Here is a 15,061-nt window from a genome sequence, read left to right as displayed (position 1 = left end):
TCCTCCGTCAGACACAGATGAAGCTGAATTGTTAGAATTCAGATCATGGAAACAGCTCTACGATGGAGAGACTGAAGGAAGATCCTCCATAGAACAACAAAATCCATTAGTAATTTTGTGAAAATAAACTTGACTATAGTTATTTTATAAACACCACAAAAATTGTCATTACTAGTTTTAGTTCTGTTGTTGCCATTTTGTTACAGAAACCAACCTGTAAAGTGATGAATTTTAAACATCTGTATCAGATAGAAAATCTGATTTAAAATAGATAAATATGCACAACGTACAAGATGTGTCTGTAATGTCACATTATTAGGACAGCTGCTGATTCCGTGCACCGGACAAGGTGCCCTCTTTTTCCCATTTCAGCACCTGCCCCCGAAAACGTCTGTGCACGCTACTGAATTTTCCTGGCCACCCCTGTGTGAGCAGTGGTCCCAGTCTTGCCACCCCTGAGAAAAATGTCTGGCTCCGCCACAGCTGCTGATTCAATCAGACTGTTAATAAAAATATTCCTTTTCAAACTAGTCAACAAGCTGATCATTTCAAACAGAACTTGGACACCATGGAGAAAATAATGAGCTGACATATCTATGGATCTACCTGCTGACAGAGCTGAACTATTTGTTACCAGTTTTCACAAATGAAGCCTTAATCAATCTTGTTTTACATACAGAAAAATGATAGTGTTCGTTTTAAACACACCAGGTGAGGCTGTGCAGGTAGAGAAGCTGCAGTTATCAGCAACTTGAAGTCTCTTAAATATGTCCAGAAGGTCCAGGGGTTCATATTATTTTTTTATCCAACTTGAACAGTGCAGGTTTAGCTAACCTCTAGGCTAGGCCGGGACATGTCCGCTCGCTGAGCTTCACTCCAACTCCGGCAGAAGCAGTGGSTSGAGTGGGTGGAGTTTAAACACAATCTCTATGGGTTTTTCCTATCAGGAAACCTCAGTCGGATCAGACACCAGCTGACCAGGAGCAAAGCCAGCTGCTCCAAGCTGAGGTGTTTTTTTCCCCTCCTGGTTTTATTTAACATACAAATGGTCAGTCGTCAGATTATGTTTGACTTGTTGGGGGAAACATGTTGCTCATTTTTGCACATTTTAAGCTACTGTGTCCTCTTGGAGACCTTTCTGCATATTTTCCCCAGCTTATCAACATCSAGAGCTTCTTTCTTTCCAACTCCYGACCGGCAGCTTCTAATGGCAAAATTTATAACTTTGGTCGAAAAGGGGAGGGTATTGTTGGGCCGGCCGAGGAGTGCTGAGAGATTTTATTGGCTTAGCTCAATGTCACTCATAAAAATCAACCAATAGGCCGTCACCATCGACAAAAAAGGCAACAACAGCAAACAAACAGCAAGGGGCTTTGTTACAAAAACCTTGTCTGTAAACTCTCTACTGCTCACTTGCAGGCCTCTGACTCTTAATCATTACAAACAGAAAATGTGTTATTTATTTTCTATCACYAGGAGCTGTTTGTTTATAAAAATTTCAGTGATGCTCAGTAACTCGGTCATATGAATATAAAATACTACATTGCATAAACTAATTGATTCATCAATAAATAATTTTCTCATGGAATCTGCAAATTTATAATTAAAATAGACAACTGTAAATGAACATGTTTTATAAATTTCAAGTTCAGAGCTTTCAAACTAAATTTATAAATTAAAACAGACAAACTAGATTACCAGAGAAGTGAGTTATACATGAGTTAAAGCATAAATAAAAGAAAAACATATAATTAAAATAGACAACTGTAAATGAACATGTTTTATAAATTTCAAATTCAGAGCTTTCAAACTAAATTTCTAAATTAAAACAGACAAACTAGATTACCAGAGAAGTGAGTTATACATGAGTTAAAGCATAAATAAAAGAAAAACATACAATGAGATTACACTGCTTTTTTAATTAAAAAAATGAAATGGTACTCTATTTTTTATCTTTATTTAAATAAGTAGTAACTAAGCTTCAATAAATGTTTTATTCAATAAATGTTAATATATAAAAAATAAACAAAGTACAAAATGGATGAAAAAACACAATAAATGTTACAGTACAGTAAACATAGTGTTTTGGTTGAGTCTGTTCATAATAATCTTTTAAAATGCATTCCTTACTACAACAATAAGCACTTGTTATGCATGATTTAAAAAAATAGAAGGATTTTTCCTGTGAAAACAAACATCCAGATAAATCTGATAACCAGCAGGATGTTGGGCCTTAAACTCAACACTTCATTAGACAGCTTCTCTTCAATCTAAAGAAAATGGCTCCCTCTTGTGGTTGAAATGGAGAACTACATGTTGTTTTCTGTTGGATCTCCAGACAAACATGAGCTATAATTTGAAAACAGGACAGAGCTGTCAAKAACACTGTTTTGGAAGAAAAGACAACACATTGTTGACTTCCTATTAAAAGAAAACTTTTCTTGACAATTTAGTTACAAACGAAGTTCAGACTTCAGGTCAAAACAGATCAAAATTTSAAAAGAAACAGAGAACTTGATGATAACCTTGTTATTCAAACAGATTTTTTCTTTTATTTTATGGACCTGATTTATTAAGGAATTGATTTATTTGACTCKATGAGCTGTTGATTTTGCCTGAACAGTCTGTCATAGTGTGGTACAGGCTCTTCAGAAAGAAAACAAGTTGATCAGGAACTGGTAATGAGTYAATGCTTATACAGCACCTTTTAGGKAGCTCACTGGASCTGGACTCATACGTTTATTGTGTTTTKARGATACYATGARAATAAATGTATTCTGAATCTGATTTTTTTGATCTGCTTTGTGTAAAGTGATTTTCCATGTTTCTCACGTTCATAACTGCTGGCACGTTTTCTCTAATCACATTCTTTTGATGATACAGCTCCACAGGTCTCTGCTTTACCACCTCCTCAGAGGTAAAAACAGCAGTGGGCCCCGYAAATCACATCAYTGTTCGTTCAGAGAAACAGGGTCAMGAGTTTGTTTGACCTCTCAGAGAGTTTATTCTAAATGTTGTTATTGATGAAGGATGTGTGAACCCATCATGTTTTTGTGTGTTTTGCCAAGGGTTTTCCTGTCGTCACACTTTGGCAGATGACGTTTGGTCGGTTTGAATGCAGTTAAACCWKATTTGCTGTTTATAAAAATGAAACAAGTTGACTATAGAAAGCAGCTCGACCTTATGGACATGAAATTCAACCACTGAGAAGTGAGTGTGTGGCTTTACAAGAATGAACAAACTCACCATCAAGTTTTGGTGACGTAATTACAATTTATATATCTGACTTGTTTTAATTTTCTAAAGCAAAACTTTATTTGAAGTAAGAAAACACTGGCCAAAATTTGTACAGCTTGWAARCCAACGTCAGCCTCACACTTTCTGCAAAACCATAAACACTTTACTTTAATCACAAACCTGAATTTATTTTTTTTATTTCAATTCACTGAATGTTTTTATGACCACATAAGTTAATCCAAGTGTTTAACTATAAACACACCAGTTAAGCCCAACCACTATGTTGATGCAGCAACTATGGGGATGGATTTTGGCTCATTGAGAATGAAATCTAACCAGATCGTACTTGATGAAGGGACAATTTTCTTTTTGTTATTGAAATATCTATGGGCTCTATGCAATACAGTATACACTGTATATATTGCTGTATTTGTTTACACTATTTGTTCAGGTTACAGTGAACTTGAACACCATATTTTCTGGACTTAAAGTCACACTTTTTTATAGTTTGGCTGCTTCAGCGACTTTCAATCAGGTACGACTTGTACTGCAGAGCAATAGCCTGGTAAATACGATATATCATGTTCTGTCTGACTTCTTGTTGTCAGACTTGAGTATGTGGTACGAAATAAAAACTTTCATCAGTCTGCAGCAGTGTGTGTGTGTAGAATTAATTTTTGTTTTTCTCTATAAATCTGAATCCACGAGAAAAAGAAAAATTGCCAAAGTGTTTTAAATTCAACACAACTCTTTGCCGTCATTAATCAGTAAGATTAGGAATAATGTCATCAGAGATTGAATGACTGGAAGATAAAGTTAGAGGCCAGACTGAGATGGCTTGGACATGACCAGATGAAAGATGAGCGATGCAGCTGCCAGGAAAAAACAAAAACAAAGAGGAGATAAACGGAGGGAAGACAGAGTGAGGTGGAGGATGACTGTGGTGACCCCAGAGGAGGGAACAGTCAAAAGAAGAAGATGAATAGCTGCAGCTGCATTGAACAGATTTATTCATTTAATCAGAAATATGTTGTATTTGTTTTTGATGTGATTGTGAAAGACCAGACTGTAGGTCTCAGCACAGAGGCATGTAGGAGTAGCAAAAAGGAAGCTTTTATGTTCAGATAGCTACATTTTTGGAAGAAATATCAGACACCATATTCATCATGTTGACTTCCTGTCAACATAAATTTGGATAAAAATGCGTGTGGCATTAAGATCCAGTGAAAAGAAAACTTTAAAACAAATCATCTCTTTTTTTATTTAGTTACAAAAGAAGTTCAGAAACATTTTCAAAAGAAACTGAAAACTTATTGAAGGAAAACATTGCAATCATAACAGAATTTTTATTTCCTGTATTTTCTGCACTTGTACTGTATGTCCACTAATATTAAAGGTCCGAGCATAAAAATATGAGGATCTGTGGTCTTGTGTCTTGTCTTCTGTCTCCCTCTTGTGTCCTCTCTGTACCATTGCTCCTTCACCTCAGTTCTCAGCTCTCTTTCTAGATTATTTCCTCCTCAGCTGTCTGCACATTAATCATCACAGCTGTCTCTCCGCTTATCCTCTGACTACATATACTGGCTCACTCTCTCTCAACCTTCGTCCGTTCAATGTTTGTTTCCTGCCCTGCCCTGCCCTGCCCTGCCCTGCCCTGCGTGGTCTTCTCGTGCCCATAAGTTTTCAGTTTTTGCAACCACGTTGGCCTTTGTTTTATTTTTTAACCTGCCTGCCTGCATTTTGGTCCTACATCAGCTACAAAAACCTAACAAAATATGTAAACTCTCTACATATCACTATCGCTTTTTCTTCTGATAACAAAAGCCCAATAAATTAATGCCTGGATTTGATCAAAATGTGTTAATAAATGCTTGTGGTCCAGAGACGTTCACCGGCGCTCGATTGATGACATCATCAAACTGGATTATATCAGGGAGAGCATAATCCAACCTGTTGTTTGAGACAAATAAATATGGCACTTTTTCCATAGCTTCAGTGAATTGGTTTTTATTTTGTACAGACAATGTTACCCTTTGGAATGCATCTAGTGGGGTATTACAGTAAAAGCAGGCATAATGTCCCTGACAGGAGATATGTGCAATCACCTTAATATCTGTTTGTAATATCGGAATCGGAAATTGAGTGTTGAACAAAATCGGCGTATCGAATATCGACAAAAAGTCAGTTTAGAGCATCTCTAATATAAATTTATATGTAAATTTATTTATTTGACTTCATTAGCTGTTGATTTTGACTGAACAGTCTGTCACAGTTTGATACAGGCTCTTCAGAAACATGTTGGCATCAGTTATGGAAACAAAACAAGTTCCTATTTGATCATTAATAGGAACTAGTAACCAGTGTATGCTTATACAGCACCTGTTTGGCACCTTACTGGAGCTGGACTCATTGATTTGATTTTGATTTATTTATTTAACAGGAAAAGATTATTAAAAATCAAGCCTGACTCAGCATAATTGCTGTTTTACAGCAGGTTCCTGTTCTGCAGCACATAAAACACTCAGAATTACAGCATCACAATCACATCATTATTATTACACCATAGACACAAAGACAAACAAGCATACCATACTTTTGTTTTGTTTTCATAATACAGTGACAATAAAAGTATTCTAAATCTGAATTTTTAATCTGTTTAGATTGTGAAAAATGGTTTTCCATGTTTCTTATTGACACGCATTCCTAACTGCGGGAGTACTAAAAAAAAAAAAAAAAAAAAAAGCTGTGGGCCCTGAAAATCACATCAGTGTTCTTTCAGAGAAACAGGGTCATGAGTTTGTTTGACCTCTCAGAGAGTTTGTTCTGAATGTTGTTATTGATGAAGGATGTGTGAACCCACCCTGTTTTTGGGTTGTTTACTGATGGTTTTCCCATCATCACACTTTGGCAGCCGAGGTGCTGACTCATGTCGTGGTCGATTTAAACGCAGCTGCTGTATACAATAATTAAATGAAGGCAGCTGGAGCTGATATCATGGAAATAAATTAAATCTGCTCACACCATGGTGTCATAATTTCAATTTACTTACCGTGGCTCATACTTGTTTACTACGGCAAAACTTTATGTTTACATAACTAAACAATGGCCAAGATTTGTACAGCTTGAAACCCAACGTCAGCCTCAGACTTTCTGCAAAACCATAAACACTGTACCAGTGGTGGGCGGCACTAATCTAAAAATTGGTTTTACTAGCTCCCCTAATTCTAAAGCACTAACGCACTGAAAGTTTTAGCAAAAGCTAATTCTAAAGCATTAAAATAACCCAGTCAGCCCATGAACATTCTTCAACAGACGAGTCACATACTGTCACGTTGCTCTCATAAGACTTATAAATGACATACAGTACTGTCACCTCGTGGATAAGTGACACACAAACGAGTGACAGCTTTCATCATCACCTGTTAACAATAATGTTGATCAAACATTTACAGACCTCAGTTAGTGCTTCTAAATTTAGCCTATAAATTTAGCAAGTGCTAATCCACTAGTAAATGTTAAAATTAGCAGAATCCCTAAAGCACTAATCAGAAAATTTGTTCCTCTATTAGTGCTTTAGGGGAACTGTGCCCACCACTGCACTTTACTTTAGACACAGAACATTATCCCAGTTGCCATTTCTTTTACATTTCAAAGCATGTGAACTTTAAAAAATGATAACTGTAGATGCACTGAGCGACAGATTTAATCAATAGCTTTAGAAGTATATTCATTTGTTTGTGTTAAACTAGATGTAAATTCAATGTGGAAGACTCTCTCCAGCCTCACCTGCTGCATCACGGGCTTCCACCACAGCTCTTCAGAATCGGACAAGTCTCCATAGACAAGATCCCCATCCAAGGCTCCTCCTGCCCACCTGCTGAGCTTCAACCCACATCCTCCAAATAAAGCTCACAAACAAACCAGGTGGTCAAAAACAAAACAAGCCATAACATGAAGACCACCATTACAGATGCAGAGCTACGATGAAGATGTAACACTCAGAAGTAAACAGGAAGTAAACAGAAATTAAACCTTACAGAATAAACAGGAAGTGAAGTTAAACAAGGCAGCTTTATCCGAACAAAGAACCTGGAAACAGAAATAGAAATAAATTTTTACTGGAATAATTCAGCAAATCTTGAATAGTTGAGCATCTTTTTGTTTTATTCTGTGAAACACATGAAGATTTGTTTTAAATTAAATGCTTTCATGCATAAACTTATATTCACTTGTAATTAGCCACGACACTGAGGTTGTGTTATTGGCAAGCTGTAAATGTTTCTTTGACCTCTAATTTCTAATTATGGTGTGGTGGGAACACATCTAGTCTAGTTTCATTTCAGTAGGCCTGATAAAGCAGTTTGTTGTGTTTTTGTATTACATGCAGAGGTGAGAAGAAATGTCAACAGCTCAGTGTTTTTAAAGGCAATATTCAAGGTTCATTTTTGAACTGAGTAAATCTTGACTGAAGCTTATTAAACAAAATAGGGTCCAAATTTGTTGAGTTATTACTGAAAATATAAAATCTTAAAGATTCAACTAAAAGTTACTAGAATGCATGAGGGCCAGACAGTTTCAGAATAAATAGTAAACACATTTTACACTGTGAAAAATTTCATAAATCAGAGGCAAAGCCAACTTGTATTGTTTAATAATTTGTGCTAAACTGTAGCATGGTTCAGCAACATGCTACAGTTTGTAATATATGCTACAGAATAATTAACAGTGATTACATTGGCTTTGGAAGCTTATTTTAATATCAAACTGTTACATTATTAACTTGAAGTCAGATCACATTACACTGAGGTAAATAAGAAATAATCTGCTAACTTGTGAAATGAGACTTTTTTTCATTTATCCTCTGCTGTAATCTGTTCCCCACCTATTTTTGATTGATAAATTCCAGGTCAAATAATCAAGGGTGTAGTAACTATATCCCTTAAGGTCCTGATGCATCTCAGTAATCCAGGTAGAAAAAAAATCAAAAAGAAAAAAGAAGTAGGTCCTCTGGATGGGTTCTTCTTTAGTGAAATGTTTCGTCTCTCCTCCAAGAGACTTCTTCAGTCTGATGAGTTTCAGGTGAACTCAGCCTTATACTGTAAGCATTGCCTCCACATGGACAAACAGGTTAGTCATATGCAAAAGAGGGCCATCGACTAACAATAGGCTTGATTAGCTCTATTGTTCATAGAGGGTCATGTGCCCCATCACCTGACTATCATTGGGGCCCTGATTCACACCTTTTGCTCACCGGGGGCTGAGTCATACTTGCAATAACAGCGTTGTAGGAGGAGGACAACTGGACACGAAGGCCTCCACCTCTGTTTAATGGTGGACAATTTTTTTCACAAAAATAGCTTCCTTTACTCCTCTCAAACCAAAGTTCCTCTCTATCAAGGATGAGAACATCTTCATCCCTGAAAGAGTGACCGCTGGCCTGTAAATGAGTGTACACAGCAGAGTCCTGACCCGACGATGTAGCTCGTCTGTGTTGGCTCATTCTTTTGAACAGTGGCTGTTTTGTTTCCCCAATGTATAACTGATCCAGTTAGAGATAAGATAAGATCCAGCTCCCCAGCAAAAACAGAGTAATATAGTATATGCTGTTAAGTGTCAGGAAGACTGTGATCAGTGATCCAATGTTTCAGAACCCACAGTGTGGTCCAGATCCCAACTTTGGGATTAGATAGATTATACTCCAATAAATTAATAGCATTTCTGTGTATTTTTTCATTAACAATTTTTAAAATTTTTACGTATCAGCTCTGATTGTTTAAATTTAGACTTGACATTTTAAATGCAATTTTCAGCAGAGTTAGCAGCATTAGCAGAATGATAATAATGCTGTTAGCATTAACACTGCTAACTCGAACGCTGCTAACAATGGCATTCAAATTTTAAATTCAAAATGTGTTCATGTTGAACAATAAGGATGGTTTGATTTGCAGCCCTGACACCGGCCGCAACTGCAAGTTTAGTGTCTTGTAGGGAAGTGTTAGCAGCGTTGCTATTGTCTCAGGATGATGACATCATAAGAAGATCCCAGCACCAACAGCAAAAGCTGTGATCCATTCTGAAAAACTTAAATGTAAACTTCAACTTTTAGCAACAACATTTAAGATTTAACTTTAACATTTAGATTTACATGTAGTCATGTTTGACTAGGATTTTGCACTCAGAAAGTGAGCTAAATAATGAAAATGGTAAAATGATAAGTATATTTTGAGCATTTTCTTTTACACATGGCGCCTCATGACTACTATTTTGCCAAAATGATAAATTCAGAAGCTTGCCCTCTATGGTTGCTACAGTGAGTCACGTGACCCAAACACACTCCAGCTGTAATGTAACAAAGAAACAAAACAGCTTTGTGCAGTTCTGAAGAAGGAAGTGTTGGAGAGATGTTTAAAATAAGATTGCCAGCTCGTGCCTTAAATCCAGTCTCATTCTATTTGCCCAAACAGTACATGACTCCATGAAGGCCTTAACATCAGCACAGTCATGAAGGTGAGTCGTAAAGTAGTTAAAAAAAATAAAAATCCCCTTTAGTTTTGGCTCAACAGAAGTAAATTCATCAAGGTGGACCAATTTTTTAAAGGTAATACTTTTCTAAACGTTACATAAAATAGAATTTCAAATAACCCACCCATTAAGCAGCACCAGTCATAACATGATTCATGTGTAGTCAGTGGCACTATGAGATAGCTAAACCAAACAGTTTAGTAAAAGAGCTTTTATGAATAAATTGCTTACTTGCTATGTTGCATATTTGTTTCCTGTCTGAGTGAGAATCTGTCCAAATGTGTGACTCTGTTCAGCAGTGCCAGCCTTCTCAGCTCTCAGCCAAACCAGAGTCTCTCCACATGTATGAATCCCAGAATTCAGGGCTCCGCTTCCCATATTCCTGAATCCTGTTCAGACACTTTGACCAGACACATCTGTCAAAATGACGTCAGACTTCCACAGCTTACAACCAACAAATCAAACTGCTCCCACACGATCATTAATCTGTGTTCTGAAACAGGAAATGAGATGAGATGGAGTTAAAGACTGCAGCTTGTGTTAAAAACAGGGTGGAAATACTGACCAGAGGAAAAAGGACAGAGGTTTAATAAAACACAGCTGCTTCTGGAGACACCCAAGCATTTATAAGTCCATGATGGCCAAACAAACACACATGGGCAGACACTGATATTAAAGCAAGATGATCAAAACATGAAGGCTTTTAAGTAAGTGCCTCTTTGGACCAACATGTCTAGAAACATCAGCAGTTAATAAAGAACAGGGAGCCAGACCAGACTCTTATTTTTTTCCCCACATTAGTTTCTTTTTGTTCAAAGTAGTGAATACATTTTGGAACTGATTAATTGAATATTAGATTCAGTTTTGTATTTTATACTTTCTGATCATTACAGCTTTAAGGCCATAATAAAATAAGAGTAGATGTGTATGTTATCATGTGTTCTTTCTCTTAGCCTAAACAAAACTGAGTGACGTTCTGACGTCTGACGTAAAAGGTAACACCTCTGGGGTGTAACCAGGAAGGGACGAACATTATAAGCTTAATTCATTATTATAGTAAAAGAAAGAAGTTGTCAGTGTTTTGCAGAGTGTCTGCTCAGAGCAGAGCTCCCGTGTTTGTTTTGATTCAGCCCAAGGTTGTACGCTGAGGCCTGTGCTGCTGAGCGCTGAATGAACCTGATTGGAGTCAGAAGATCAAAAATAAAGTTTTAAAGAAGAAATCCAACTGAATCCTGTTTATTCGGACATACGATTTGGAATAACGCATATTTTTCCAACAGTAGCTTGAAATATTTTATTTGGCTCTTGTTGAATCAAACATGCAACACATTCTTCACACCCACATACTCAACTCACTTACAAAGGATCAGGGACAAACCCAAATACTCAAAATGCCTTTAAGGATTAGATCACTTGCAAGAACCCATGAAAGGTTCAGTAGATTTTAAAGGTCAAAATGGGTGTACAAAGTCATCTTTTAGCTTCATCTTTACATAAAAACAAAACATCTTACTAAGTGTAAGATGTGGTGTGGGGAGTTTGCACATCATCGGAAGTATCACTTATATGTCATATGGCTCTGCAGGAAGAAAAGACTGCAGGGTCCATTTAGGAGCTCATAAAAGGACAATAAAGATGGATTATTGAACTTCTGATAAGCAGCAAACAAACAGATCTTTAAAGCTTTTGCTACAGCCTGCACACTCAGAAACACTGTCAGCAGGTTCAACCATTCTCCTGTAAATAAAACCAGTTTGACATTTATTATTGCAACCCAGTTCATTTTTCTGCAGCTTTTACAAATGACAGCAGCAACAGATTGTTCATGGCGCTGTCCATCTTTGATCCTCAGCAGAGAAACAGCACGTTTCTGTCTGCTTTGTGCGCTCTTTGTTCTCTACATGCTGGCTGGTGCTGCTGTGTTTTCTTCCTTGGAGCGGCCCGCAGAGCTGAAGGCTCACCGGCTCTGGAAAATGAGAATGAGGACCTTTAGTAAGGAGAATAATATTAGTCAGGAGGAGCTGAGATCTCTGTTGCATCACTATGACGAGGCCAGAGCTGCAGGCGTGCACTCAGAGAGAGGCAGAGCTCTGTGGGATTTTCCTGGAGCATTCTACTTTGTGGGAACTGTGGTCTCCACTATCGGTGAGTTCTTGAATCGAAGGCAAATGTTATGATTTAAATCGAAACCGTGTAAACATTAATTTAACTACATAAAGTCATTATTGTAGTATCACAAACCAACACACATAGTGTGTTTTTACAAGGACTTTGCATTGACTTCTATTCATTGTTCAATCATCTCTATATTCTAACCCTGCACGCCCAATTCACACCTGATAGGGCCCGGGCTTTATGCCTCATTTATTCAAGTTCAAGAACCTGTACTATCCCAGAGGAGTAAAAAAAATATTCATACTACACCAGACATAAAAATGCTCAACTAACAGTACAAAATGTTCACCATTGTTTGTTGTGAAATCTGATTATTGCAGGGATAAATGAGATTTTATCTAATAGTCCCCCTATACATTTAGACAATGGATTGGAAATCGGAAGCAGTGGGATCCCACAAAAGAATGTTTTTTTTGAAAAATGTGCCTTACAATTTAGCAAATTCTGGAACACACACACACACACACACACACACACACACACACACACACACACNCACACACACACACACACACACACACACACACACACACACACACACACACACACACACACACATTAGACAGGATGCCCCGATGCATGCATTTAAATATTCCAGGTAGAAAAATCTAAAAATAAAATTTGATAGGTTTCTTTTTTCTTTGCTAAAGAAGAACTCGTCCAGAGGACCTACTCGCCTTTTTTTAGATTAGACATTAGACAGCATATGTAAATCATAATGGAATTAAAAGATTGTAATACGAAAAATTAATAATAATAATAATAATAATAATAATAATAATAATAAATTTTATTTGTAATGCACTTTACATTTGATACCAAACCTCAAAGTGATCAAAATCAACAAAACATCAGTGAAAAAACAAATATAAAAATATTTTAAAAAGAACAAATGAAACATACATGGATAGGCTTTAATCAGTATAAGCTTTCTAAAAGAGGAAATTTTAAGTCCTTTCTTGAAGGTATCAATCTGTGGAGATCTAAGATAATCTGGAAAGGCATTCCAGAGATGGAGAGCTGCAGCCACAAACACTCTGTCACCCATAGCCTTGTCCTGGGGAGAACCAGACCTATTCCTCGTGGATGTTTGGGGTGTGAGCAGCTCTGAGAGATAAGCGGGTGCCGCACCGTACCGACAGTGATGGGATCGTTTACTCTATCCGGAAGTAGGGAGCCAGTATTATGTGTATGAGATGGGGGTGGTGTGCTCGTATTTCCACACCCTCATCAGGATCCTGGCAGCACTGTTGTGAACATACTGCTTTTGGAGACTCTTGCCAGGAACTCCACTGAGGACTGAATTACAATAGACTACCCTGGAGGAGATACAGGCATGGGTGCGCTTCTCCGCTGTAGGAAGGGAAAGGGAAGGGCGTAGCTTGGAAATGTGATGGAGGTGAAAAAAAAAAAATGAAATTTTGCAAATAGAGGTGATGTGATTGTCAAAGGTAAGCTGGAGGTCAAACTGAATCCCCAGAGTATTCACAAAGGGAGAAAGGGGAATGACATGGCCAAGGAATGAGAGTGAAGAAATTTAAAGCTACAAAAGACTAAAACACGTTGATAATCAATTTAGGTTCATCAGTTTTATCTGCCTCTGGATTTCCTTTGGGAAATCTGCCAATGTGGAACCGGAGAGTCAAACTGATCCAAGTCTGAATTAATTTCCTTTACAAAAATGTTTGGATTCCCAGGCTATAAATGCTTTATGGCTTAATGACACACCCGGGATCTGTTTTTTTTTTTACACAAAAGACAAACGTCAAAGACCAGTTTCCCCAAAATACATTTGAACCCAGTCAGTCATCCGCTTCGTTTCCTTCCTTCTTTTATAAAACTGTTCCAAAACATTTTTTTAAACTGTGTTTTGATTCAAGGCGAGAGTATCAAATCGTGTGATTGTTTATTTTGGTGATGGTGAACTTTGTACAGTGTATTTGAACTGAGGAAGCAAACAAACATGGGGCTGCAAAGGGGAATCTTTTCTAATCTTGGCTGTGTGGAGTCTACACGTTCTCCTGGTCCATGTACAAGTTCTGATGCTGTACTCTTCTTTAAACAGGTTACATCGATTGAGTGACTTCAGGTGTGTACCTGGTGTGTCTGTGTTGGTCCTTTATGACCTGTCCTCATGCTGACTCTGAACCAGCCAAAGCAGATCCAACAAACAAATGAAATGGTGGATAAATAAAACTGCATAATTTTTCCCGATGGTTTTCTCGAGATAAAGAGATGATTGGTGTGTGTTTAAACTTGATTCCATCCTTCAAATGCACYTCTTAGCAGCAGCAGAGGACTTAGAAAGGTAAGTAGCATGTATGAGCAATTCTGTTAACAGTGAAGTCTGAAGCGTTGATCAATGCCAAGTTCTCCATGATCGWATGTTTTCAGCGTCTGTTCGTGGTAAAGTTTTGAGAACACTGAGAAACAGATCATGAACATTCAAGAAAATATATTCACCTCATTATCTCGAGAAAATGGTTATCCTTATTGTGTGATAACGACATAAATATCTTGTTATATTGGGAAAAAACACATGAGTGTGACCACTCTCAGCTTTCATACAAAACAATCAAAAAAAATTTCTTTAAATGAACATTTCTTACAATGTATTAATCAGATCAGTTTTGAATGAGTCATCGTGGTGAGTTTATAACATTCTGCTGTGACCAAACAGAAATAAAGATSCTGTTGGACATCAAAGCTCCAACACGTTCCATAGAGCTGACTGTAAAAAAAAAAATYACCTCGTCAGAATGACATCTGCAATTTATGGTTTTTGGGCAAGAAACAACCCAGGGTMTAGGCAGCTTCAAAAAGTTAAAATAGCAGCACAGACGCTGATCATAAGACTGCAAGTATTTCTCATTACGCCTCAATAAAATGTAAACAGTTTGACAGGATAGAGTGGGTGAAACCACAGGAAGAATCCACTGAATGAGTCCTAACGCAGGAAAAGGCGTGCACACATGACATACTTTCCAATCCCAGAGGAGGAATTGTTTGTTTAATCTGGTACAAGAAAAGGAATAAAGTGGGAGAAACAACCTCTGACGATGTGTAATTTGGACAGGTGACAAAAATATTGTGAACACACACACACACACACACACACACACACACA

General features: G+C 37.4%; 1 protein-coding gene across 1 annotated transcript in view; it reads left to right on the top strand.

Moving 5' to 3' along the window:
- The first annotated feature begins 11,498 nt into the window (after positions 1 to 11,498).
- Positions 11,499 to 15,061, top strand: part of LOC106515401 (potassium channel subfamily K member 13) — a 4,962-nt gene continuing 1,399 nt past the window's right edge. Inside the window, exon 1 of the mRNA XM_014005197.1 lies at positions 11,499 to 11,904. Coding sequence (XP_013860651.1) covers positions 11,562 to 11,904 — 343 coding nt within the window. The 5' untranslated portion in view covers positions 11,499 to 11,561. The remainder of the gene's footprint in view (positions 11,905 to 15,061) is intronic.

The sequence above is a fragment of the Austrofundulus limnaeus genome, unplaced genomic scaffold, assembly GCF_001266775.1.
Source record: "Austrofundulus limnaeus strain Quisiro unplaced genomic scaffold, Austrofundulus_limnaeus-1.0 Scaffold29, whole genome shotgun sequence".
Taxonomy (NCBI): Eukaryota; Metazoa; Chordata; class Actinopteri; order Cyprinodontiformes; family Rivulidae; genus Austrofundulus; species Austrofundulus limnaeus.
This window is presented reverse-complemented; position numbering and strand designations above follow the sequence as displayed.